The 24118-nt window shown below is 46.4% G+C and overlaps 1 protein-coding gene across 1 annotated transcript; it reads right to left on the minus strand.

The window, feature by feature from the left end:
- Positions 1–1629: 1629 nt before the first annotated feature.
- Positions 1630–23202, minus strand: LOC118836245 (zinc finger protein 665-like). The gene is made up of 6 exons (XM_036743582.1): positions 23176–23202; positions 20767–20932; positions 14188–14264; positions 12922–13048; positions 12348–12443; positions 1630–5776 (listed from the first exon to the last, which is right to left on the minus strand). The coding sequence occupies exons 1-6, from the start codon at positions 23200–23202 to the stop codon at positions 3537–3539; spliced, it is 2733 nt and encodes a 910-aa protein (XP_036599477.1). The 3' UTR covers positions 1630–3536.
- Positions 23203–24118: the final 916 nt, after the last annotated feature.

The following is a 24118-nucleotide window of genomic DNA, read 5'->3' on the forward strand; positions in this document are numbered from 1 at the left end:
GAGCCAGTGAGGCGCTGCAGTGAAAAAAATGTCAGACCTTGGGGTCAGGATTCAAATCCTGCCGGAGACACTCTTTTGGCTGTGTGATGCTGGACAAATCACTTCACCTTTCTAAGCCTCCTTCTCATATGTAAAACAAGGATAAAGCTAGCACTCACCTAGGTCACAGGGTCTTAGAGAGGACCACAGGAGATAACATGTGCAAGGCACTTTGTATATCTTAAAGTGACATAACAATGCTAGCTACAAAGTACTTTTTTACACCTAGAAGCCAGGGAGAGGAAAGATTTTGTCGGATTAGGGAAACAGGCTCAGTGACTGGCCTACGTCACACAGGAATGGTCAGAGCTGGGATACAAACCCGGACTGACTGGCTCCAAGCAGAACTCTGTCTGGCCTCTGGCTCGCTTTCTAAAACCCTGCTTCTTCCACCACTGTGTATATCAAATTTTTGACTCAAACTAGGTTATTAAAGCCCCGGATGTTTAACCAATAAACTCCTGCCTGGCCACGCTGCCCCATTTCCTGGCATCCCAGAAGGTTTTCCTTGAGAAAGACGCTGCACTACGGGTGGGCTAGACATTCACCAGCAGTGGTCCTCGTCAGCATCCTCCATTCCCCATTTGCTAAGTACTAAAGTCTAGTAATACGAGGGACAAGCTGCCACCACTATCGCCTCCACCTTTCAGCCCTAAATATAATTCCTGCTGACTCTGCCACCCTTTAGTCAGCATCATGATACCTACCACTAGGGAGACACTTCAAGAACCTATGCAGAGAAAGTCAACCAAAGGTCTGGAGAGGAACAAGACACCCTCACCAAAGTTAACATGACCCTAAAAGGGGCTACGGAAGGGAGAAGAACCTGTGTTCTCATGTAATGAGATAGGTGTGCTGCCTACACTTGCACTTCCACAAAACAATAGCTTTAATTTGTGGAGGTGATTTTTCAAGTTCAAGTTCAGGACAATAGTTCTCCCTACTACAAATCTTCTCTGGCCCCAAGTACCAGCTTGTCTAGATCTTTTTAGAATCCTGGCACTATCTTTCAAAGCTGTGTGTTGTCTGAAAATGTGATGTGTGCCATCTGTGCATGATCCAACTGCACTGAATGTGGGCGACTTAAAAACACAAAACATTACATGAGCATAATCAAGGACATCCCTCCTCCTCCCTCATGTTGGAGGAATTTCCCTTTCTCAAATGTTAAACAATGGTCCAGAATGCCCTGTCTCTTGTTATTATTTTTTCATTATATTATTGAAAAAGAAAGGCAGAGTGGACAGAGAGCTGTCCAGGCACCCACCAACCCCAAGATTCAAGTTCTTTAACCTCTCAGTGCCCCAGTCAGCTCTCTGAGAGTGTAAGTTAAAGTGCTGAGCTGCTTTGGTAGCGAGAGTTCCCAATACCAATGGAAACTACAGGCCCCATTCCTATCCCTGTCACTAAATTTTCTTGCACGTTCCCAGCTCAAGTTCTGTCATAAGAACAACCTTCCTAAGCTTGAGCATCCATTCCTCAACAAGCCTTTTGTGATTACCTTCTTCAGCATTCCCTCAGCCTCCAGGGGTATGCTTCCCCCACTGGCTGATGTCTAGGGACTCTGGCTGGAGTCCTCAAATCAAGAACTCATCTCAATTCTTTTTATTAAGTCCAATAATCAACAAAAACAGTCAAACAAACATACAAAACATTGGTAGAAACAAATGAACATACAAAAACAAGCAAAGAAAATAATTTTGCTTTGTATTTCCTTCCAGTCCGGCCAGAAGTTTCTTTTTGGCACCTGTCTTAAACTAAACGACTTTCAAACACTGAGACCTGACGATCCCAAGGACAAACTAGAGCTATAAGTTTTCCCTTCTATAATGGCCTGTCTTTAGATCCAGGCTAGCCGCAGCCAAGAACCCACTAACCCCACTCCACTTCCAAACCATTTTCTGGCTCTCGGCATCTTCTACTTGCTAAGTGTCCTTTACCTCCTTAGTTACCATAAGTTACCTGCTCACCTACACATTTCACTTATTTCCTCACACTAAAATGTTATAAACTCAATGTTTGGAAAGTAACATTTTTGTTTTGATGAATGGTTCCCTTTTTTGCTTGAAGAAATACTCTCATTTTGAAGACGTAATTTTAGCTAGAAACATTTGTATATTTCCCGATGGGCCTTGTATGAACCTATACTCTTTTGATGGCGAGTGGAGAGTCTAATATTTCTCCATCCCATATAGGAAAATGATAACTGGAGTGTGTGGTAAAGAAGAGATCTGACTTACATTTACATTGCTAAATAACCCTTTTGTGGAATATGACCTGAAGAACAAGCCACAAATGAAGGCCTTCTCATATTCACTGTGAGAAACATTTATAGGATTTCTCTCCAGTACAGATTCCCTGATGTGTAATAAGGCTTCCACTGGGACTAACAGCTTTTTCTGTATGATATACATGTATAGGGTTTCTCTCCAGGATAGATTCTCAAGATGTTGAGTAACCTGGTTCATGTGGTGAAAGGCCATTCCACAAACTACATTTCAAGTTGTATTTATGGGTTTCTTCCCCTGATAAAAAAAGACTTCTGAGTTGACTAAAAGTTTCCCACATTCACAGTAATAATACCCTTTTCCCCTTCGGCATGAAATTCTCTGTTGCTGAGACAGGAGTCAGACTGAGGATAACTACCAACCTATATGCCTACATTTCCAGCTCTTCGAAATTTTTACGAGAATAATCTAGACACACATCAAGAACATTCTTGATCAAAGTAGGAGAAAGGAATAAGCAGGTTTCAGAAACTTCTATTCTATAGCAGACTACATCTTTACAATCACACAACTGAAAGGTGCAGATAATATTAAGATCTCCCTGTGCTTACTACTTGCTATCAAGGGGTCTCCCATGCATACATCAAAATCACATGAAGATCTTTGGGAGACACAACAAAAAGGAACTCATTCAACAATTGCCAAACAAGGTGTTGCTGGAAGCGTTTGCCACTTCGGTCTCTTGGAACCCCTGGTTTTCTTTAAATCTCAGCTCATATGCCACCTTCTACAAGAGGGATTTCTTGATCCCCTCTCCCCTGCCCCCAGCTTCTACTGCTTCCACCCCAAAAACAGCCTGTTGTACATGAGTCTGTACGTCCTTGTCTCCCCCAATAGATAAGCTCCTTGAGGGCAGGGGCTGTTTCATTTTTGTCTCTGTATCTTGAGCACCTAAGCACAGTGACTGACCCATAGCAGGCATTCAACAAATGCTCGCTGACCATGATGTCCTTTCTCAGATTCCAAGTGCAAGAGGGACTCCCCAATTGATGGCGAGGTCTTCCAGGTGCTCTTGTTTGTAGGATGTGCTAATAACAGAAAGCCCTGACATAGTGCAGGGCCTCCTAAATGGGATTCAAAAGAAACTAGGCTAACGATCCACACACTGAATTTTGGTATACTGGCTACATTTACCCTCCAGTATTATTTCTTTCCTGTTGCTGACCAAGGCATTCCTGCCGACTGAAGGCTTACTCACATTAATTGCAATTACAGGGTTTTCCCTCTATTATGGATTCTCTTATGGTGCTTTAAGGCTGAGACCTGCTTGAAGGCTTTACCACATTCATTACATTTATATGGTTTCTCTCTGGTATGAATTCTCTGGTGCTTTGTAAGGTAAATATTTTGGTTGAAGGCTTTTCCACATTCACTACATATAAAAGGTTTCTCTCCAGTATGAATTTTCTGATGATTGGTAAGAGTTCCCTTCTGACTGAAAGCTTTCCCACATTCCATACACATATAGGGTTTCTCTCCAGTATGAGTCCTCTCATGGTGACTAAGGGCTGAGTATTGCCTGAAGTTCTTACCACACTTATTACACGTATAGGGTTTCTCGCCAGTATGAATTCTTTGATGCTGAGTAAGATAAATGTTCTGGTTGAAAGCTTTCCCACATTCACCACATTTATAGGGTTTCTCTCCAGTATGAATTCTCAGATGTGTTGTAAGGCTTCCACTATGACTAAAGGATTTTCCACATTCCATACACGTATAGGGTTTTTCTCCAGTATGAATTCTGAGATGCTGAGTAACCTGGTTCATGTGGCGGAAAGCTTTCCCACAAACAGGACATTTACAAGATTTCTCTCCAGTGTGAATTTTCTGATGTGCAGTAAGACTTCCCCTATGACTAAACGATTTTCCACAATCACCACATTTATAAGGTTTCTCTCCAGTATGAATCCTCTGATGCTGAGTAAGATAAATATTCTGGTTGAAGGATTTCCCACATTCACTACATTTATAAGGTCTCTCTCCTGTATGACTTCTTTGATGCTTAGTAAGACTTGCCTGATAAGTGAAGGCTTGACCACAATCACTGCATTCATAGGGTTTCTCTCCAGTATGAATTCTCTGATGCTGAGTAAGGGTTCCACTGTGACTAAAAGCTTTTCCACATTCTGTACAAATATATGGTTTCTCTCCAGTGTGAGTTCGCTCATGGTGAGCAAGGGCTGAATACTGCCTAAAGGCCTTACCGCACTCACTGCATGGATAAGGCTTTTCTCCAGTATGAATTCTCTGATGCTGAGTAAGGCTTCCACTGTGACTGAAGGCTTGTCCACATTCTTTGCATTCATAGGGTTTCTCTCCAGTATGAATTCTCTGATGTAAAGTAAGGGCTGAGCTGTCATTGAAAGATTTTCCACAATCCCCACAAATGAAGGGTTTCTCCCCCGTGTGAGTTCTCTGATGTCGGATAAGATACATACTCTGTCTGAAGGCTTTTCCACATTCACCACATTTATAAGGTTTCTCTGCAGTGTGAATTCTCTGGTGTAGAAGAAGTGGTGAGCTGTCACTGAAGCATTTACCACACTGATTACATTTAAAGGGTTTCTCCCCTATATGAAGTGTCTTATGTCGAGTAAGGTGAATTTTTTGTCTGAAAGCTTTTCCACATTCGCTGCAATTATAGGGTTTCTCTCCAGTGTGAATTCTCTGATGTAGAGCAAGTGACCAGCTATCACTAAAGCATTTAATACAGTGATTGCATTGATAAGGTTTCTCCCCACTATGAAGTGTCTTGTGTCGAATTAGGTGCATTTTTTGTCTGAAAGCTTGTCCACAATCACTACATTTATAAGGTCTCTCTCCAGTGTGGATTCTCTGATGTTGAATAAGGTGCATACTTTGTCTGAATGCTATGCCACACTCACTACATTTAAAGGGTTTCTCTCCAGAAGAAATTCTAGCATTTTGAATAAGGTGCCTCCTTTGTGGGAAGCTTTGCCCTAACTCATCAAAATCATAAGATTTCTTTCCACCAGGTAGTCTATAATATCGAATAAGATCTGAGTGATAATTGAAAGCTTTGCTACATTCATTATACTTATAGGATTTCTTCCCAAAGGCAATTCTACTGCGCCTTACCAGCTCTGAATATTGTTTGAAGTTATTTCGTGTGTCATATTTATGGAGAGTTTTTTTAATAGCAACATTCTCTTGTGCATCAGTGATTAACATCATACTGAAACTTCTCCCAAATTTATTATATTCTTGATCATTCACTTCACTGGAAGTATTATTGTCGGTGACTGCTACTTGCCTTAAATCTCTGTCATGGTTGCCAAGTTGCTTCTCAAACACAGCATCATATTCCCAGACTTGTTCCAACTTAATGTCCAAGGGAACATTCATTTGGAGGCTTTCTTGCAATGATTCTTCTATAGGAATGCCATGCTTTGAATCTATCTCCATGGACCCAGGACCCATATCATTATCTGAAAAAAATTAAGATATTGAGACAGATAGCTAGATAAGACAGACAGATAGAGAGATAAATGTCCCTTGTCTACTACATTGAGAGAAAGGAACTGAAAAGTAAACTCTCTTTCATGGAGGACATTTTTCCTAGGGCAATTACTCATTAAAAATATATTTATTAGGCCAACATCCACAGACGACACACTGCTAGGAACTAAGGCTATAAAGGCAAAAAAGAAACAGTTCATGTCCTCAAGAGCATACATGCTATGGTGGTGGAGAAAAAAAAGATAAATACAAGGTCATTTGAGGAGATAAGCAACACTAACTCCACGAGAGATCAAGCAAGGTTTGTGGAGGAGGTTCTTCTTGGGCTGACCCCTGAAGGAAAAGAAGGAATGTGAGAGGTGAAGAGAGTGGAGAAGTACATTCCAAGCATGGGGCATGGCCTAGGCAAAGGCATAGCGGTAGCAGATAGAACTCCAAGTTGGGAGAACAGCTTTTAGTTCAGTCTGAGTAAAATATAGATTGTATGAAAATAAGTAACATAAAAAAAGGCTGGAGAGCTAAACTGAAGCCGACCTTTAGAAAAGCTTTAAAAGCAAGGCTAAGGAATTTGTATTTTATCTAAATCCATAAGGCAACAGGAAGTCACTGAAGGTTTCTGAGTAGGGCAATGACATGGTCAAACCTAAACCATACTTAAGACATTCTTGGCAGCTTTGCAGTAGGTGAACTAGAGAGTGGAATGACTGAAAGAGTAATGAAGACTGTTAATACAGTGAATGAGGAAAACCTTTGACCAGAATGTGTACCTTACTTAGTATCAGCAGAGGCATACTGGAGAGAAATATAATTAGGCAGGAAAGTCTTTAGCAAAGGCACTTGCCCTGCTTAACTCCATAATGTTGGCAAGTCTTCAGGCATCCAGGAAGTATGACTTGGAATAAAAGGCGGTATGACAATTGGAAAGTGTCTGGATTTGGAATCAGAGGGCCTAGATTGAAAGCCTAACCGTCACTTACTACCTGAATAAGTCAATTAAGCTCTCTGGGCCTCAGTTTCTTTATCTGTAAAATGAAGGGATAGACTAGATGGTCTTTAAGGTCCTTCTGGCTCTAAGTCAATGGCCCTATAGCCCAGAGTCAGGATGTATTACTGAATACAATACATGTATTACAGGAATTCCAAACATTCAGACATCTGCAGATGCCAAAAGCAGAGCAGAAGATTTCTTGATATGACCCAATGATGATTTCATTCTTTGAAAGGTAGAGGAACTAACAAGGCAAGCTTCTATTCAGGATCTGATTCTCACCAAAATGGAGGAACTGGTTACTACAGTGGGAATGATGAGAATTTAGGGATAAAGGCCAACTTCCTCCTAGGTTTTGGCAGAGAGGCAGAAAGAAAAGCAAGCACCCTGGATTTGGGGAGAATAAAGTTCAGAGGTCAAAGGAAGGCCAGGGAGGATCACAGGGGAACATAAAGAGGGATGGGAATCTCATGAGAATGAAATTCTAAAGACAAGAAACATTCCTGATAAGAAAAAACAGGAGTTATGGGAATAGAATGTGTACACACAGGGAACTTAAGTGTCTTCTAAAGCTTTATTGTGGAAAAGAGGAGGACCAGAAAAGGGACAGGACCACAGCTCAGAGCAGACAGATCAATAACTAATGACAGAGTGATGAGAGAGCTGCTTAATTATTATTTGCTTCTGTTTTCTCTGTCAAGGAGAATCAATAACCTTTGGATGGAAAGGACAGGACAAAAAATGGCTAATATGGTGGTGATACCCAAGATAATTAAGAAGACAGTGAGAAAGCAGCTGTCTTGTTCTGGATGAATTCAAGTCACCTGACTACTCTATGGCTACATGTCCTGCAGTGTCTCTGAAAATGAAAGCTGTGGCTCCTCCTTTAGGCAGTGAAGACATGCATAGTGAATGCAACACACTGCTGATTAAAAACTGTAGCATAAAACAGATGATCAGAGCTGGACAAAGAGATGGTCTCGCTACAGTGAAGCAAAAATAGCTCACGGGGAAGAGGGAGACACCTCATTTCCCTTGAAGAACTCAAGGCACCTGGCCCATTGGAACAACATCTGGAAGTACTAAATGAATGGGTTGATGGAATTTGTGAGCCATTGTCAGTGATGTCCCAAAGAGTACAAGAAATGGGAGAGCGCCCAATGAACCTGACTTTAATACTTGGGAAAATTCTAGAATGGATAATAAAAGGAAAGGCTGGGGAGCATTGAGAAGAGGAAACTGGAAGCGCTTCAAGAACAGGTCACGCCAGACTAAATTCATTTCCTCTTTTAACAGGGTTACTAAGCTCTGGCCATCAGGGGAAAGCTGTAGTTATTCTTTTCCCAGATTACAGCAAGGTGTCTGATAGAGCTATCTCATGCTATTCTTCTGTAGCAAATGTGGCCACACCAAGTACTGAGGCATGGAGGGGTTGCTGCCTACATCAGAACACAGGAGTGTTCAGAGTATAAAGTACCAGATTTTTAAAAACACATTGGACGCAGAGTCAGGGCACTGGGATGCATCTCCTATCAGAAATGTGTAGCTGTGTTGGACAAGTCTCATCACCTTTCAGAGCCTCTGCTTTCTTATCTCTGGTGACCACCTCCCAGGAGGGTTGTGGGAACAGGGGGAATGGAGAAGGAAATGAGTATTTAAGTACCTGCTGAGTTCGAGGCACTGTGCCAAGCACTTTACAGATATCTCATTTGATCCTCAAAACAACTCTGAGAGACAGGTACTATCATCATTCCCATTTTACAGCTGAGGAAACTGAGGCAGACATAAGTGACTTTGCCGAGAGTCACACAGCTCATAAGTACCTCAGGCATTCAGGTGATGAGAGCTGAAGAGGCCAAAGAGCCTGATGAAAGAAAGAGTTATAACATACATGTGAGATGTACAGGATTTGAAAATAAGAATCCATCCGTCAGCTCCTTGAGGCCGGGCAGTCTTTTGCCTCTCTGATTGGCATGTAAGTACCTAGAAAATGCTTTCCATTCATTCATTTATTCAAACACCAGGGTCATTAACAGAGGAAGATACAAAAAGGACGTCCCAAGTCTTGGTGCGGTCTTAAATTCTATTAGCTTATGACTGGGCACCAGGACTTCTGGGACACACTATACAAGCCATTAAAGCTTAACACTGCCCTAAGACTCTGGGGACACTCTGTACAAGTCAAGGCAAAGCTTTGAGCAGGCAGATGGAGCTAACGGGCTCCGTTACCTGAGCGAGGTTCTCCAGGTGGCTAGTGCTTTCTAAGCAGAACCACCAACACAGGCCATTCCCCTCCCAGGAGGCTGCACCTCTGATCTGCATGCCTTGGCACAGGCTGCCTCCATGCAGGAACGCCCACCCTCATCACCTCTGTCTCTAGTTTCCTCCGAGGCTCAGTCAAGGCTCCACCACCTATGGAAGGCCTAGTCTGATCCCGAGCCTCCCTCCAAAAATTAGCTCATATTTATTTTGCATATACCTGTACATCCCATTGACTCCGACAGAACATAAGTCCCTTGAAGGCAGGGACAATTTTATTTTTGTCTGTTTCCTCAGTGCCTAGGCCCATGGTAAGCCTTAATAAATGCTTGAAGGCCCATAGGAAAAAAAAGAATTTCCCCACAATACAGACCATGTGTAGCCTTCCAGCCTCCTCTCAAAGACTAGCAAGGGGTAGCCCAGCAACTCCCAAGACAGCCCGTTGCCCCTTGGCTCACTGTGAGGGAGTTTCTTCCTGACTCGGAGCCTAAATCTGCCTCTCTGCAGCTTCTGCTCATGGCCAGGCAGAACAAGGCCAATCTTATAGTCTCCCACATGACGGCCCCTCAGACACACAAGGACATCCCCCACGTTCCCTCAGTCTTCTCTTCTTCAGTTACAAGTGCCCGTCTCCTTCCCCTAATCTTTGTATGGCTTGTTCTCAAAGCCCTTTGTCATCTAGGTCATCGAGCCCTCCAGCTCTCAATGTCCTTCCTCAAACAGGGAACCAGAACTGAACACACCATTCCAGGTGTCATCTGACTTGGGCAGAGCCGAGCGGGCCTTTCCCCACTGTCATCTCAGACACAGGGCTCCCTGCTTTACTTTCTTGTTTTTAGCCTTTTTTAGTTTTAATCATTTTTAGTTTTGTCCTCCTCTTCATGACCCCATTTAAGGTTTTCCTTGGCAAAGATACTGGAATGCTTTGCCATTTCCTTCTCCAGCTCATTTTACAGAGGAGGAAACTGAGGCAAACAGGATTAAGTGACTTGCCCAGGGTCATACAGCTGGTTAAGTATCTGAGGCTGGATTTGAACACAGGAAGATGAGTTTTCCTGACTTCTGGCCCATCACTCTGTGCACTCTGGTGCCCCCTAACTGCCCCCTTTTCATCTCATCTCTTAATGCAGAGTAAATGAACATCAGGTTTTCCTCATTCCCTCAAATCTCTTCCAGTCACCAATCATTTCCTATCTATCCCTCTCTCGTCTTTAATCTGTCACTTCCCTATAGGCTCTGTTCCTCTAATGTGAAAAAAACAACCTGAGTCTTGCCCATCCTTAAAACCCTTCCCTTGACCCCTTCCATCATTAGCAGACTGTATCTCTCAAATTCAGCTCCTAGAAAGAGTTGTGTCTTCTCTGCTCAGTTGCCAATAATCTTCCTAAAGCCCTGGCCTGACCATGTCACCCTCCCAGCCCCTGCCTTCACTCTCCTCCTCTCCACGTTCTTGACAACCCAGCTGGATTTCCTGATGCTGTCCCTCAGGCATGACTCTCCATCTCCTGATACTCTACCTCTTCACTACCCGGCCCTCCTACCTTCAAAGCTTTCCCTCCCCTCCTCAAGCTCCTGGCTTCCCTCAAATCCCAGCTAAAATGCTTCTTTCTGCAAGAATCCTTCCTTTCCTGGCCCTCCTTAATCTGAGTGCCTCCCCCACTGTAGCCGCAATGTGTCCCCTCTCTAGCTTGTTTGTACATGGTTGGTGACGCTCTCTCCATTAGACTGTGAGCACCTGGAAAGCAGGGACTGTTCTTTGGCCTTTTCTCTGCATCCCCGCACTTAGCACAAAGCCCGGCACACAGCAGGTGCTTAATAAATGCACAGCACACTGCTAACACAATCACCGAAATTCTCTTCCTGAGGCACATCTGACCCTGCCACTTTGCTCCTCCCCAATCTTCAGTGGCTTCCCATTTCCGCTGGAATAAAGCAGAACCTTCTCAGCACCATATTTAGAGCACCATCCAATCCCATTTATCTTACTAGATTTAGGCCCAGAGACCATTAAATGAGTCCCACACTTGCCACTCTCTTTCCCTCCTCTGTCTTCACAAGACTCATTCCCCAGTCCAAGGCCTCCCTCTTAAACTGCACAGCTCAGAACCCTTTTCTTCCTTTATAATGATAGCTAGCATTTACAAAATACTTCAAGCTCTATATTACCTCTTCTGATATTCACAACAATCCTGTAAGGTAGGTGATATTGTTATCTTTACTTTACAGATGAAGAAACTGAGGCAGAGGTTCAGTGACTTGTCCAGGGTCACACAACTAGGCGGTGTCTGGGGCAGCATTCAAAGGCAAGTCTCCCAACTGCCTGCAAGTGCCCTGCCTTTACTAATCTAATCTCCAATTGAGGGTCCCCAGCAAAATGTAAACTTCTTAAAGACAAATTATTTTTCTTTGGTCTTTGAATGGCCAGCACACAGCACAATGCCTTGTCCAAAGGAGGTGTCTAGTAAGTGCTGGTAGATGTGAACTGAAGGCAGGCGGCAGAATAAAGCAAAGGCTTTCTTCACTGGGTTTTGTTTTTAGATCAGATGTCTGTGTCTTTAAAACAAACCATATCAAGAAGAAGGGCAAAGAAAAGGAAATCTTAGAGGGAAAGGATCAGGAGACTAGAGGAGGAGGGGGTGAGGAGACAGTACCAGGTGAGGAAACAAACGTCCCAGGGACTTCAGGAAGCTGGATGGGGAAAACTACAGATCTTTATTCTCCCTCCCCTTTGCTTTCCTTGGTATGTCCATACATGTGCAAACACGATCCTGAGAAGTGGCCCATGGACTTGGCCAGACAGCCTGCCTGCCCAAGGGGGCCAGGCCACAGACAGGTTAAGAGCCCTCCACCTAGCCTGTCGCATTTTGCAGATGAACAGATGTCCAGGAAAGTCAAGTGACTTCCCCAAGATCACACAGCTATGAAATGAAAGAACCAAGATTGAAAACGAGGCCCTTGGGGCTCCATGCTCAGGGCTATCTCCCCTGTACTATGAAACAGCTTTAGAAGCAAGAAGACACAGTACTTCCTTTGGTATCAGAAGGATGTTAGAAGGCATAGAGGACCAGAGTACAATGGGCTAAGCTGAAGCAAAAGACAGTAGAAGGTGTGTGCACCTAAGAAACAAACAGCAAAGTCCTGGGAGAGGTACCTCCGAAATCATGCCCAGGAGACCAAAGACCCTTTCCTCTCCACAGGCCCAGGACCAGCCTGACATCACGCTCTATCCCCCGACCAGGCAGCTGAACAAGTGCTCACAGTAAGTCACATCTGCCTGGTTCCCCCTCACTCACCTGGACAGGAGCCTATCAGGCCTTCTCTCTCCAGCATGCATGGTGCTTCCCCTCGCTCCAACCGGGAGATCACCTCTGGTTTGATAACCTGAAGCTCTGTTCATGGGGAAGGAAATGGAAAAATGCTAGTGACAGAGAATTGCCAGAAACTCCCTCCCGGGGACTTCCTCTTCATGTCAGCAAGGCCCAGGAAGTGACCACAGGGCCCAGGAGGGACGCTCCACACTCTCTTCTTGGGCGTTCCCAGACAGGGTGGGCTCAGGATCGCCAAGGACTTCATCTGTCAGTCTCCCTGCTAGCAGATGGGGAATCATGACAGATGACATGGAAAGTGCCACCTCCAGGCCAACAAACCTCAGCCAGGATTCCTAATTGTACAAAACAAAGCCCTTTCACAAGGATGTGGAGCAGAATTCACACCATCTCTTGACCTGAATAAAGCTATGCATCTCTCACCCCTAGTATACCACACCAAATTCGGCTAAAGACAGCAGAAACCCTAAGGCCTTTAAGGACAGTGAGAACACAAACCCCAATGGGCAGATTTCCCATCCCAGGAAAAAGAGGTCCTCACCCAAGGAGACCAGGTTCCTGTAGTTCTCCAGCATCACGTCCCTGTACAGGTCCCTCTGAGAAGGGTCCAGCTGCCCCCACTCCCCCTGGGTGAAGTCCACGGAGACATCCTTGAAGGTCATTGATTTCTGAAACAATGAACACATTTCTGCTCATCCAGGGCTCCTCCTGGCACACAGAAGGAAGGCAGTGCTGGCAGGACGTACAAGAAGGGGCCCAGACATCTCAGAGCCCGCAGCACTGCACGCTCCTCTCCACTGGTTTCTGGGAACACGCCTCACACTAAGCAGTCAATCCGGGAGCCGGTCTCCCAGTCATTCCCATTCCCAACCTTGGAGTTTTGCTGCACTCCTCCCCATCCTCTCCCCTGACATCCGCACTGCCCTGGCTTAGGATCTCATCACCTCTCACTCACATTACTGCATTCTCATCCACCTCCTCTTCAAAACCATCTCCCTAGGGGAAGACCCGCCCCCCGCCACCTCTCCAGTGGCCTCCTCCAGCCTGGAGAATAAAATGCAAACTCCTCAGTCTGACACCAAAGGCCCTCAAACACCACGCTCCCCTCCCCCCCGCCCAGATCAAGAAATGTCCTATCACTCCACTGGACACAACCAATGTTCCTGCCAAGCCAGCCTCCCAGTGGTTCCCCACAGCATTCCATCTGGGGCTGCAGGCCTCCATGAACTCTATCCCCTGGCTCAGGGATGCCCATTCTCAACCCACCTCCACCTGGGGATCTTTCTCTTCCTCTAAGGTTCAACCCAGGTGAACTTTCCTAACTGCCACAATTATGACTAGGTCACGGGGTCGTAGAAGTGTGTACCCAGATATGGAAGGGGCCTGAAAAGCCATCTAGTCTGACCCTTAATTTTACAAATGAGACCTAGGGAAGCTAAGTGACTTGCCAAAGGTCACACAAGCAGTCAATGGCAGATTCAAACGCAGGGCCTCTGACAGGGTCTACACACTTTTGATTACACTGTGCTGTTCTCTCCTTCCTCAAGCTACCTTGAGTTTGCTTATCTGTGTACATGTGGGTGGATGGATGAATGAATGAAAAAGCACATACTGAACACTTACTACATGCCAGGCACTGCATTTTGTGCTAGGGATACACATGCAAAGACATCACATGGAGGGGACTGGGAGCCACGGAAGGTTCTGGGGTTTAGAAGGAGCATGAGCTAGAGCGACAGAAGGAAATGCCCACATTCTGAAGCTGTGACACTTCTGGTGAGAGAAAGGTGAAGATATCCCAACTCACCCGGGACTTGGCTGGGAGGAGCCCAGACATCATTCCCTCCTCCTCTTCCATGTTCGTTTCTTGGCAAAGAGCACAGTCTGGAGGAAAGAGGGACACAAGAGGAGAACGGAGTCACAAGGAAGTCAGAAGCATAAATCTCCACCAGGGTAACCATCCTCCCCCTCCATCTGGCTAAGACCACCATGGTCCCTACAGATCCACTGGTCAACAGGAGCCCAGAAATGTTCCACCTCCTCTTAGGACAATACAAACAACGGTAACAGTTCATATGTACAACGGGCTTGCTGACTGCTTTATTTATTCTAAATAAACTCACAGAAGACAGATACGGAGCTGGAAGAAGTCTTCAAGATCATCCATGAGAAAACTCGGGAGGTCAGCTGGTTTGCCCAAGGTCACAGAGTGATCGACTCCAAAGCCAGTGCCCTTGATGTCTACCATGCTCTCCCCTCCTCTCTAGCCAAGGACACCCAGGCAGAAATGGCAGAAGTGCTCAAAACAAACCCAAACAGATCATGCCATGGCGGTCCCACACCTGCTGACTTAGGTCACGGCTTTGCCATGAAAATGTGCAGCTCCTGACTCCTTTTCTGCATTCTACTGGGGAACCAGCCGATTCCTCACTGCATAGAAGGAGGGCCCAAGATCCTCCCCAGGCCCTTGTCTGGAGCGGAAAGCTGGGCACACCAGCAGGGTGGGAGCAAAGCCCACCAGGAGCTTTTATTTTTTTGAAGTTTCCAAATAAAATCAAAGCAAATATTTATTGCACACCTTTTTTATGTGCAAAGTGCCATATAATGTGCTTCATTTGAAGGAGAGGAAGGATCAGGAACATTCTAGAGCCCCCAGGGGCAAGGCCAACTCTACTTCCAAGTTTGGATCAGAAACTACACGCTAGGGGATCAGGTGTTTGATTTCTTTTGTTTCCTCACAAGACTGCCACCTCATCTGACTAACTGATGAAGAAAAGGGATATTGTCCAACGTGGGGCAGGACAGAGATGGGGCTAAAGGGTCAGTGGCCCAGCTCAGAGCCTGAAAAGACCCACTGGTATGGGGGCAAATCAGTTCCTGTTTGGTCACGGATTAAGGGCAAACAGTGTCAGGATCAGCTGTAGATTTAGTCCTGGCAGTACTAATCTCCCCCCACCCCAAACATTCCCCTCACGCTAGGAAGACAGCAGCCGCCCCGGTAATTCTCACCTTTCTCCTTGAGCACTAGAGGCAGGTCCTCTACACCCTTCCCCGCTTCCCTCTGCCTCCACCCAAACCTGGCCTCTCCAGGTAGACTGGTTAGGGATTGCTCCAGGTCCTCAGAATCAGTCTCTAGGCTTTGTCCTGGAGCTCTGCTGAAAGGTCTAGACCAGATAATTCTAGGGCTCATGAATCAGAGAATGAGGGTCTTGAGTTGAGAGTAAGAGAAAGGCACAAAAAATGAAATGCAAACTAAAGAACAGGACTAGCCAATGTGGAGGAGATGAAACTAACTTGACTGAGAGGGGAAAAGAGGAAGAAACACTATAGAACCAGAATAAAGCAGGAGATTAAAAAAAGAACTAACAAAACCCTAAAAGGAGAGGGGCATCAAAGGAGAAGAGGGGACCAAGATAAGGGGAAGAGAGCCAGTGGGAACAGGGCCACCTTAAAAAAGATAAAGTAACTGAAGGAACACAGCGCTCTGACTTCAGCAGAAGAGGGAACCTGAAACTGAAAAGCTTGGGCAGACAACACTAATGAAGCTAGGATAAGAAGGGAAGTGGGCAAATGGGGAAAAATCTTCCTATCAAATTTCTTTGATAAGGGCTTGGGAACCAAGATATATAAACAATAAATATACATGTGACTAACAGCTATTCCCCAATAGATAAACAATCAAAGGATATGAACGAACATGTTCATGAAAGGGAGGGACAAAGCATTCTCAACCACACGAAAAAATGCTCCAAATCACTAATAATAAGATACGAAAATCAATACTACGCAGAGTTTTCACCTATTACCCTGAAAAGTGGCAAAAATGACCAAAAATGGTAACATTCAAAGTTGGAGGGGTTGTGCAAAGATAAGCACACTAATACATTATTGGTGGAGCTATGAAACGGTATAACTATTCTGGAAAACAATTTGGAGTTACGCAAATAAAGTAACTAAAATGTCCACCTCCTTTGAACCAGAAGCTCCTTTACTGAGCTTAAACCCCCAGGAAGCCACTGATAAGAAACAAAGTCCCCATAAACTCCAAAATATTTACAAAAGCAGTTTTTGTCACAGCTAAGAATTGGAAACATCAACGCCCATCAGTTGGGGAATGGCTAAACCAAGTGTGGTTCATGAATGTAATGCAATTTGACTGCACTCAAGGAAGTGACGTGTGTGATGAACAGAGATGCATGGAAAGATCCACAGGAACTGACGCAGAATGAAAGTGGCAAAGCCAAGAAAACAACATGCAAAATCACCCCAGCGTGGAAAGAACGAGTGCACACCCCCAAATCAAAAGTAAACAAAACAAAATTATAAAGAGTGAGTGGAACTCAAATGGAGATGAGGGGACAGCCCAGCCTAGCTCTTCATGGAGTGGGAGGTGCAAAGTTGTTAATAATATTCATTGCACATTTTCGGACTTTTTCAACATCTCAATCAGTTGTGCTGAATTCCTCCCCGCCTTTTGTTTCCTCTCCAAAAAATACTATTTATCATAAGGGGTGGCTCTCTGAGAGGGGGATGGGATACTATGGTGATATAAGAAACAGGAACTATCAGTAAGAGTTTATTTAAAATTTTTAAAAAATAGTAAATAGAAGGAAATCATAAAGCTCTCATGGGATTGTCTGTTAATCTCGGTTCTAAATAAAACTGTCCTAGAAACTAAAAAGAAAATGAGAAAGGAAGAATAAACATTTATTAAGCTCTATTAAGCCAGGCACTGTGTTAAGCATTTTACAAATACTATCTCATTTGGTCCTCATAACAAAGAGGAAATAGATTCCAAGAGCCAACAGACAAACATAATAATAGTTAACATTTTTACAGCAAGGTTTGTAAGGCCTTTTACATCTCTGTCATTTGGGTCTCACTACAACCTGCTGGTATCATACCACTTTGACAGATGAAGACTGTGAAGTGACTTGCACAGGGTCACACAGCTAGTAAATGTCTAAACTCAGGTCTCTCTGACTCCTAGTGCCACTAGTCACTGCAATACCTAAGTGCCTGTTTTCGAATTCAGATCTGCCTATCTCCAAGGCCTGAGCTCTATCCTTACCACCTTGGTACCTCCAAGAAAGAGGAGAAAACGGTCATTGGCCTCCGCCCTGGCTGCAGGAACAAGGGAGCCCAGTTTAGCCTTGTTGGGAGGGGCAGTGAGCAGCATAGCTATTCTTCATGAGGTGCCCTGCCCTATGGCCCCTGTCCCCACCCCAACTGCACTGTCCATTTGTCCCCATCAGAGGGAAACTCCGAAGCTCATAGATTGGATGATAATCAGTCCCTGTCTAAGCTCCACTTAATGGCTATATTTTGGGCCCTCCTGGTTCAGAGCTAATGCCAATGGTAACTGTTTCTCTTTTGACTAGCAACCTGTGGGTCCCTCATCACCCAGTGTGATATTTTTTTTTTTTTTCTAACTAAAAGGGCCATCCTTTGAGTCACTTCTTAAAGAGGCCTATTCAGTGAATGGGTGTTACCTCACTCTAAGTGAGAGACTGAAAAGGCCTTAACCTGAAAGGGCCAGGGTCTCTCATGGCCTCCTGGGCCACCTCCAGTCATCCTGAGGAATATCTGGACAGCGGACCCAGATGGCTCTGGAGGAGAAAGTGAGGCTGGTGAGCTTGCACAGCCCTCCCTCACTAAAATCAAAGTCACTGCAAGTCATATCATCATTTCCCTGATGTCATGGTCCTCTTCGAGAAGGAAGGACAAACACAGCAACCCCTCTCTTTCTGCGGGCCACTCCCACACCTCCTAGATCTTCCCCCCAGCTCAGCCTGCTCCTGAGTGCTCCAATCCCCAGATGTCTTCACAAGTCCCCATACTCACTCCTCAGCTGCCTGGCCTCAGGATTTTCTGCCACTTTCCCTAATTTATAACTCACCTTTACTTAGCACTTTGGGGATAGGAAGGCCCAGAAGAGGAAACTCCCTACACCAGCGCAGGCAGCAGAACTGCCTAGAGTAGGTGTCAAATTCTGGCCACAACATGCCTCAGTGGGGCCACATAACAGGGGAATACTTAACATAAAAATACAATATATATAATGTTCATGTGATTTCTAAGTCAATATGTGGCCCACAGGGATTCTTAGGTTCTGTTCAGTGGACCCCATTTCTATCTGAGTTTGATACCGCTGGCCTAAAACACTGAGAGACTAAGGAACTTACCCGGGGCCACACTGCCAGGAGGTATCAGAGGCAAAACTTGAACCCAGGCCCTCCTGGCTCTCCAGTTACTATGCCATGCTGCCTTCCCTACCTAACACTTTAAGGTTCAGAAAAAAAGGTTTTTTTCTCACAACACTGTGAAATAGGAAATGCAGGTACAGTATGTTACTCCCACTTTGCCGAACAGGAAATCGGGGCTCAAAGACACTCAACGGCCTGTTCTCTTAACTCTGATCCCCCAAGTGCTCCCAGTGGTACAGCTGGCCGCCCCCTGCTCCCACCTCCACACAACCTAATGAAACAGAAGACAGATGGGAAGAGATCCATGATGTGGGTCACCACCAAGTTAGAGTCTAAAAACCTTACAGGAGGCATTTCCCCTCCCTTCAGCGGCTAGGGACCCTAATCTTGTTCATTAGGCAGCGTACAGTGCTGGGGTCAAAATGCAGAAGCACTTTTCCGGAAAGTGGTCTCACTCTCTCACTCGCACACACACAGACACACACACGGTCTTTCTCTGATCTCCACTCCAGTTATAGAACCTAAGGTACCACACCACACAATCCCCTTCCCCACTGGGTTCTGGGCCAGATGTATCAAGTCCAGGGTCCACCAGGTGAGCCCCCTCCAAGCTTCGATGCACACAAGCCACCCACATACACACACACAGCCCTTCCTCTCTACCCTCAGGGTCCCCAGACCGACCAAGAAGGCAGCGGGATGAAGTGGAGGTACTGGGGGGCTGAGTGTTGGTGGACAGTAAGGAAGGAGGCTGTAAATAAGGAGACTGAAGAGCCAAGGAGAGGGAGGCGGCTGCATGATCCTGTGAACAGAGAACTGGGCCTGGAGTCAGCAAGATTTGCCCTCAGACACTAGCTGTGTGACCCTGGGTAAGTCACTTCACCTCAATGCGCTGCCTCAGTTTCCTCACCTCCCCTTCTTGGGGAGAAGAACAGCACTCCCAGATTTGTTGTGAAGACAAGAGTAAAGTCCTTTGCAAAAACTGAAGCGCTCTATAAACGTTGGTATTATTCTCATCAGCAGGAACAGATGGGGTGAGTCTCCAGAGAAGATGATTCCATCCATCAGAGATCAATAATCCTGCAGAGCTCCTCGCCCACGGCACCCCGACACATATAGACACTACTGGTACCGAACATACAGTGAGAGCCCTCCGACGTGTCTCACACACACATACACACACACACACACACACACACACACACACACACGAGGCGGGGCAGTGCACAAAGCAGGGGGCCTGGGCCAGGGCCAGGAAGACCCGAGTTCCAATCCTATTTCAGACGCCTCCTGGCCCGTGTTTGCCAGCCTCACTTGCTCCCGGGGCTGCGGTGCAGATGCAGAGATGACATGTACAGCGCTTTGCTAACCTCACAGTTATGGGGGGCGGCGGGGCCCCCACAAGCGCGTGGGGGGGCGGGGCTGCTTCCAGCTGGAGGCTCGTGCTCGCTTCCCCAGAGGAGGGGTGAGGTCGCAGGGCGAAGAGGAGAATGAAAAGGGAAAGACAGATGGAGGCGGCTGGCCGCGGGGAGGACTCCATAGGAGACCAATGGCCTCGCGGGGCCCCCCCTTCCCCCACCGTGTACCAAAGATGCCCCCTCCCCTCTGCCACCTTGTCCCCGACAGGGACCCACGCTCGGCTGAGGGAGGATCGAAGGGAAGGGTGGGGGGGAGAATGTGTGGAATTTCTGGTCCCGCAGAGCCCCCTCCCCCCACGCGACCACCCCGCAAGGCCGCGCACCCAATACCTTCACCTCCCCCTCCCCAGGGTCTCCCAGATGGTCCGTGGGGGGCAATAAGGTTCAAAGGGGGGGTTGTTGGTAGGGATGGGGGGGCGACCTCGGGGGCTGGGGGCGGGCCCCTCCCCCACAAGGCCCCCTTCTTCTGGAGTGGGCGCCGAAAGCTAGAGGGCGCATCCCAGCCCGCGAGCCACGAGCGCGCGCGCCCCCAGGCGCACATTCACACGCGTGCGCACACCCACGCACACGCCCTTCCCGCTTCCTCACCCGTAGCTCGAGCGGGAGGGCCGAGGCACACTCACCCGCAGGGTCACAGGCACGAGCGGCCCGTGGCCCACGCGCGCCCCTCCCCCCTTGCACACTCACGCAGACACCGCCGCGCACACCCAGACGCACACGCGTATACCGACACGCGCACGCATCACGCACGCTCACACTCACCCTCTCCGGCCCGCTCTCTTCCGGAAAGCTCCGAGCTGCCGGCCCGACCTAGACTCGCAGGGCTGTGGCCCCACCCACCGATACTGCGCCTGCGCAGAGCCGCCAGCGAACTACAAGCCCCAGAATGCACCGTGCGCAGCGCCCCCGTGGGGGCGGGGGAAGGGACCTGAAAGAGGGAAATGATGGAGGCGGGAAGAGAGAGGACCGGGCTGGAAAGGGTGGGGACAGGAAGGTAGGCTCTCTGTAGATGGGGCGGGGCTGGAAGGCGGACCCTCCCTGGGAGGAGTGGGATCAAAGTGGGGAGGTGAGCCATAAGCACTTATTAAATACCTACTGTATGCTGGGCTCTGTACTAGGAGCTGGGGACACCAAGACATAAGTGAAGGGGGTCCTGCCTTCAAGGAGCTTACCTTCTATTGCAGAAAATCCGAAATATTGTTATTGTCCAGTCCTGTCCAACTCTTCCCAAGCCTTGGACCACAGCACACCAGGCCCTTCTGGGGGTTATCTCCCCTAGGCTATCTCCCTAAGTCTGTCCAAACCTGTGCTACTTGTTTCCATGACACTCTCCGTCCATCTCATCCCCTGCCGTCCCCTTCTTCTGCCTTCAATCCTTCCCAACATCAGGGTGTTTTCCAACGAGTCCCATCTTCTCCTTATGTGACCAGAGTATTTCCGCTTCAGCATTTGCCCTCCCAGTAAGTGGGCTGGGTTAATTTCAGTATTGACTGATTTGATCTCTTTGCTGTGGGAGGGACTCTCAAAAGTCTTCTCCAGCACCACAGTGTAAAAGAATGGATTCTGGGGTGCTGGGCTTTCATTGTAGTCCAACTCTGGCAGCCGTATTGCTAGTGGAATAGCCCTGGCTTTGACTAGAGGCCCTTCGCTGCAAGGTGATGCCTCTGTTTTTTAGTGTGCAATCCAGATTTGCCATCGCTTTCCTTCCAAGGAGCAAGAGTCTTCATCTCATGACCGCAGTCACCACCTGCAGTGATCTTTGAGTCCAAGAATATAAAATCAGACACTGCTTCTCCCTGTATTTGCCAGGAAATGATAGGACAGCTAGCCAAGATCTTAGGGTTTTTGTTGTAGTAGTTAAGCTTCAAGTCAGCTTCTCTTCTTTCTCCTCCATCAAGAGGCTTCTTAATTCTTCACTTTCTATGCACAAACAAATTTTGTGGTATGTGTCTGCAAGGCTAGATCCAGCAGGTGTGTGTGTGTGTGTGTGTGTGTGTGTGTGTAAAATGGTTGGAGGGGGACTCTGGAGGTCTGGTTTTAGGGGGATCTGGAAAGGTTTCATGTGGCACTGGAGCTGAGCTTTGAAGGGAGTTAGGCATGCTAAGAGGCAGGGGGTAAAGAGAGGGCACAAGAGATGTGAAGGCACCGGGAGTTGGGATAAGCTTGTTGGGGAAGGATTGGCTGGGAACTGAGGAAATGAATTGGGGAAGGATTTCATTCAACAAACCTGCCCTCCAGATTAGCTTAAATGCCACTGAAAGATACAGTACATGAAGCCAGATGAGTAGATACAAGGTAATTTGGGTATGGAAAGAATGTTAATATTAATCAAGGAAGTCTGCAGGGAGTTAACACACAGATGAGCACCGAAGGTCTGGTGAGGGACACTGAAAAGGAATGATGGAGGATGAAAAGAGAGGAGTATGTTGGACGTGGAAGGGGAAGAGATGGAAAGAAAGGTAGAGTTATTGCCAGTTCTAAATCCAAGGATAGTCTGATTCCACATGCTGATGCCTCGTTCATCTGGGAATTTGCAGGACCCCGGCAAGAGCACTCCCATCCTCACTAAATGTCAGAAACCCTGGAAGAGCTCAGGGAGATCATGGAGATCATTATAGAAAAGGAAACATCCACTGGAGTGAATGACTTAACTTGCCCAAGATCACACAGGGGCAGAGATTGGACTTAAAGACCAAAATATCTAAGTAGGAATGGCACCTTAACAGCATTTTTCACCATGCTGCCCTCAGATGTTAAAGCATATGTTCCCATGTGTATATATGGATATATTCTTTTAAAAAACCCTGAATATCTTTTGTTTTTAAATCACCTTTAATTTCCAAATATCTCTCTCCTCATACCTCAAGAGTTATTTTGGTGCCCTTCCTTTCCCACCTCCATTTTTGGAGCACTATTCCTCATGACCAAGTGGAAATTTGGGGAAGCCAGCTTCTAGATATGAATGACTCATTACTGGGTTGAGTCTCCTAATTGGCTGCCAAGATAGAGTTACATGGGTACGCCAAACGTCCAATCACTAATTCCTTCCCAGGAGGGATGATGATTCTGAGCCATCCTAAGGGCTGGTGACCTGGCCACCATCTTGCTCCAAAGTATCAGCACTTGTCCTACCTAGGCAAGCTTATGCCTGAGATGGGACTATGGTTGTACCTTCCGCATTGAAGGGGTTAAGGGCATGGTGCCCCCAGCATATAAAATTTTTTGACCCTCGCTTCATACCAGAGAAGACATCTGTGACAATTAGAAAGGTTGGAGAGACATAATTTCTATATTTTAATTATTTTATTAATAAGGCCAGCAGGTTATTAATAAAAGGATAGTCATTTGGCCATCTCTCTTAGACCAAAGACCCCTGATGGTGGTGGGGTCACAGTTCAAATGCCCTTTGAAGAGTAGGTGTTCCTGAAGGATAGAAATCAACTTGGATTGGTTAACACAGTGGGAGGTGTGGGCTACAGTAAAATGAAGGTCTTAGGGTACATGACTTAGGTCACTCAAATCTTGGTCAAAAGAGACACCAATTTCCATATCACCTGTCTTGATAATAGAGAGAATCAACCTTTCCCCAGACCTGTCTGAGCACACAATGATCAGAATTATAAGCATTAGCCCTGAGAATTTCTTTTACTGTCTGATTAGATCTTGGCCTGGGTAAATCTCTAAGAGAGATTTCCCATACTGGTTGGTTTCTAGATGAGGAAATAGAAAAGGGGACAAACCTTGGTCCTAATACAATGATTATTTATTAAATACAAGAGAAATATTCATTTTTCACAAGTCTGAATTTTTTCTTATTCTTTTATGGGGTATTTACAGTACCTTATTGTAAAATTTGGGTTAAGTATTTGGCCATAGGCTCTATGTTGTCTGCTGGCCTTCATATGTTGTCTGCGGCTTCTGCAAAACCCCCAGAAATTCCCATTTAATTTCTTATGCCAACCCATGATATATCGAAACCCAGTGGGGAAAGTTGTGATATGGAAGGGATAACTGTCCTCTCCTTTTGTGCCTTACTTCCTTGGTCCAGGGACCTTAGAGAAAAGTCACAGCCATGCATTTCCCACTGGCAGTAGGGATGATGCTCACAAGAGGG

This window comes from Trichosurus vulpecula, chromosome 2 (genome assembly GCF_011100635.1).
Source record: "Trichosurus vulpecula isolate mTriVul1 chromosome 2, mTriVul1.pri, whole genome shotgun sequence".
In the NCBI taxonomy this organism is placed as follows: domain Eukaryota; kingdom Metazoa; phylum Chordata; class Mammalia; order Diprotodontia; family Phalangeridae; genus Trichosurus; species Trichosurus vulpecula.

Excerpts from the sequence above, each read along its gene's own strand:
- LOC118836245 (XM_036743582.1), bottom strand. The coding sequence starts at position 23,202 with ATGCCCTTAACCCCTTCAATGCGGAAG. Across the intron at positions 14,265-20,766 it reads AAGAGAGCGGGCCGGAGAGG|ACTGTGCTCTTTGCCAAGAA; the intron begins GTGAGTGTGAGC and ends TCTTTCCTCCAG. Across the intron at positions 5,777-12,347 it reads CCTGATAGGCTCCTGTCCAG|ATAATGATATGGGTCCTGGG; the intron begins GTGAGTGAGGGG and ends AATTTTTTTCAG.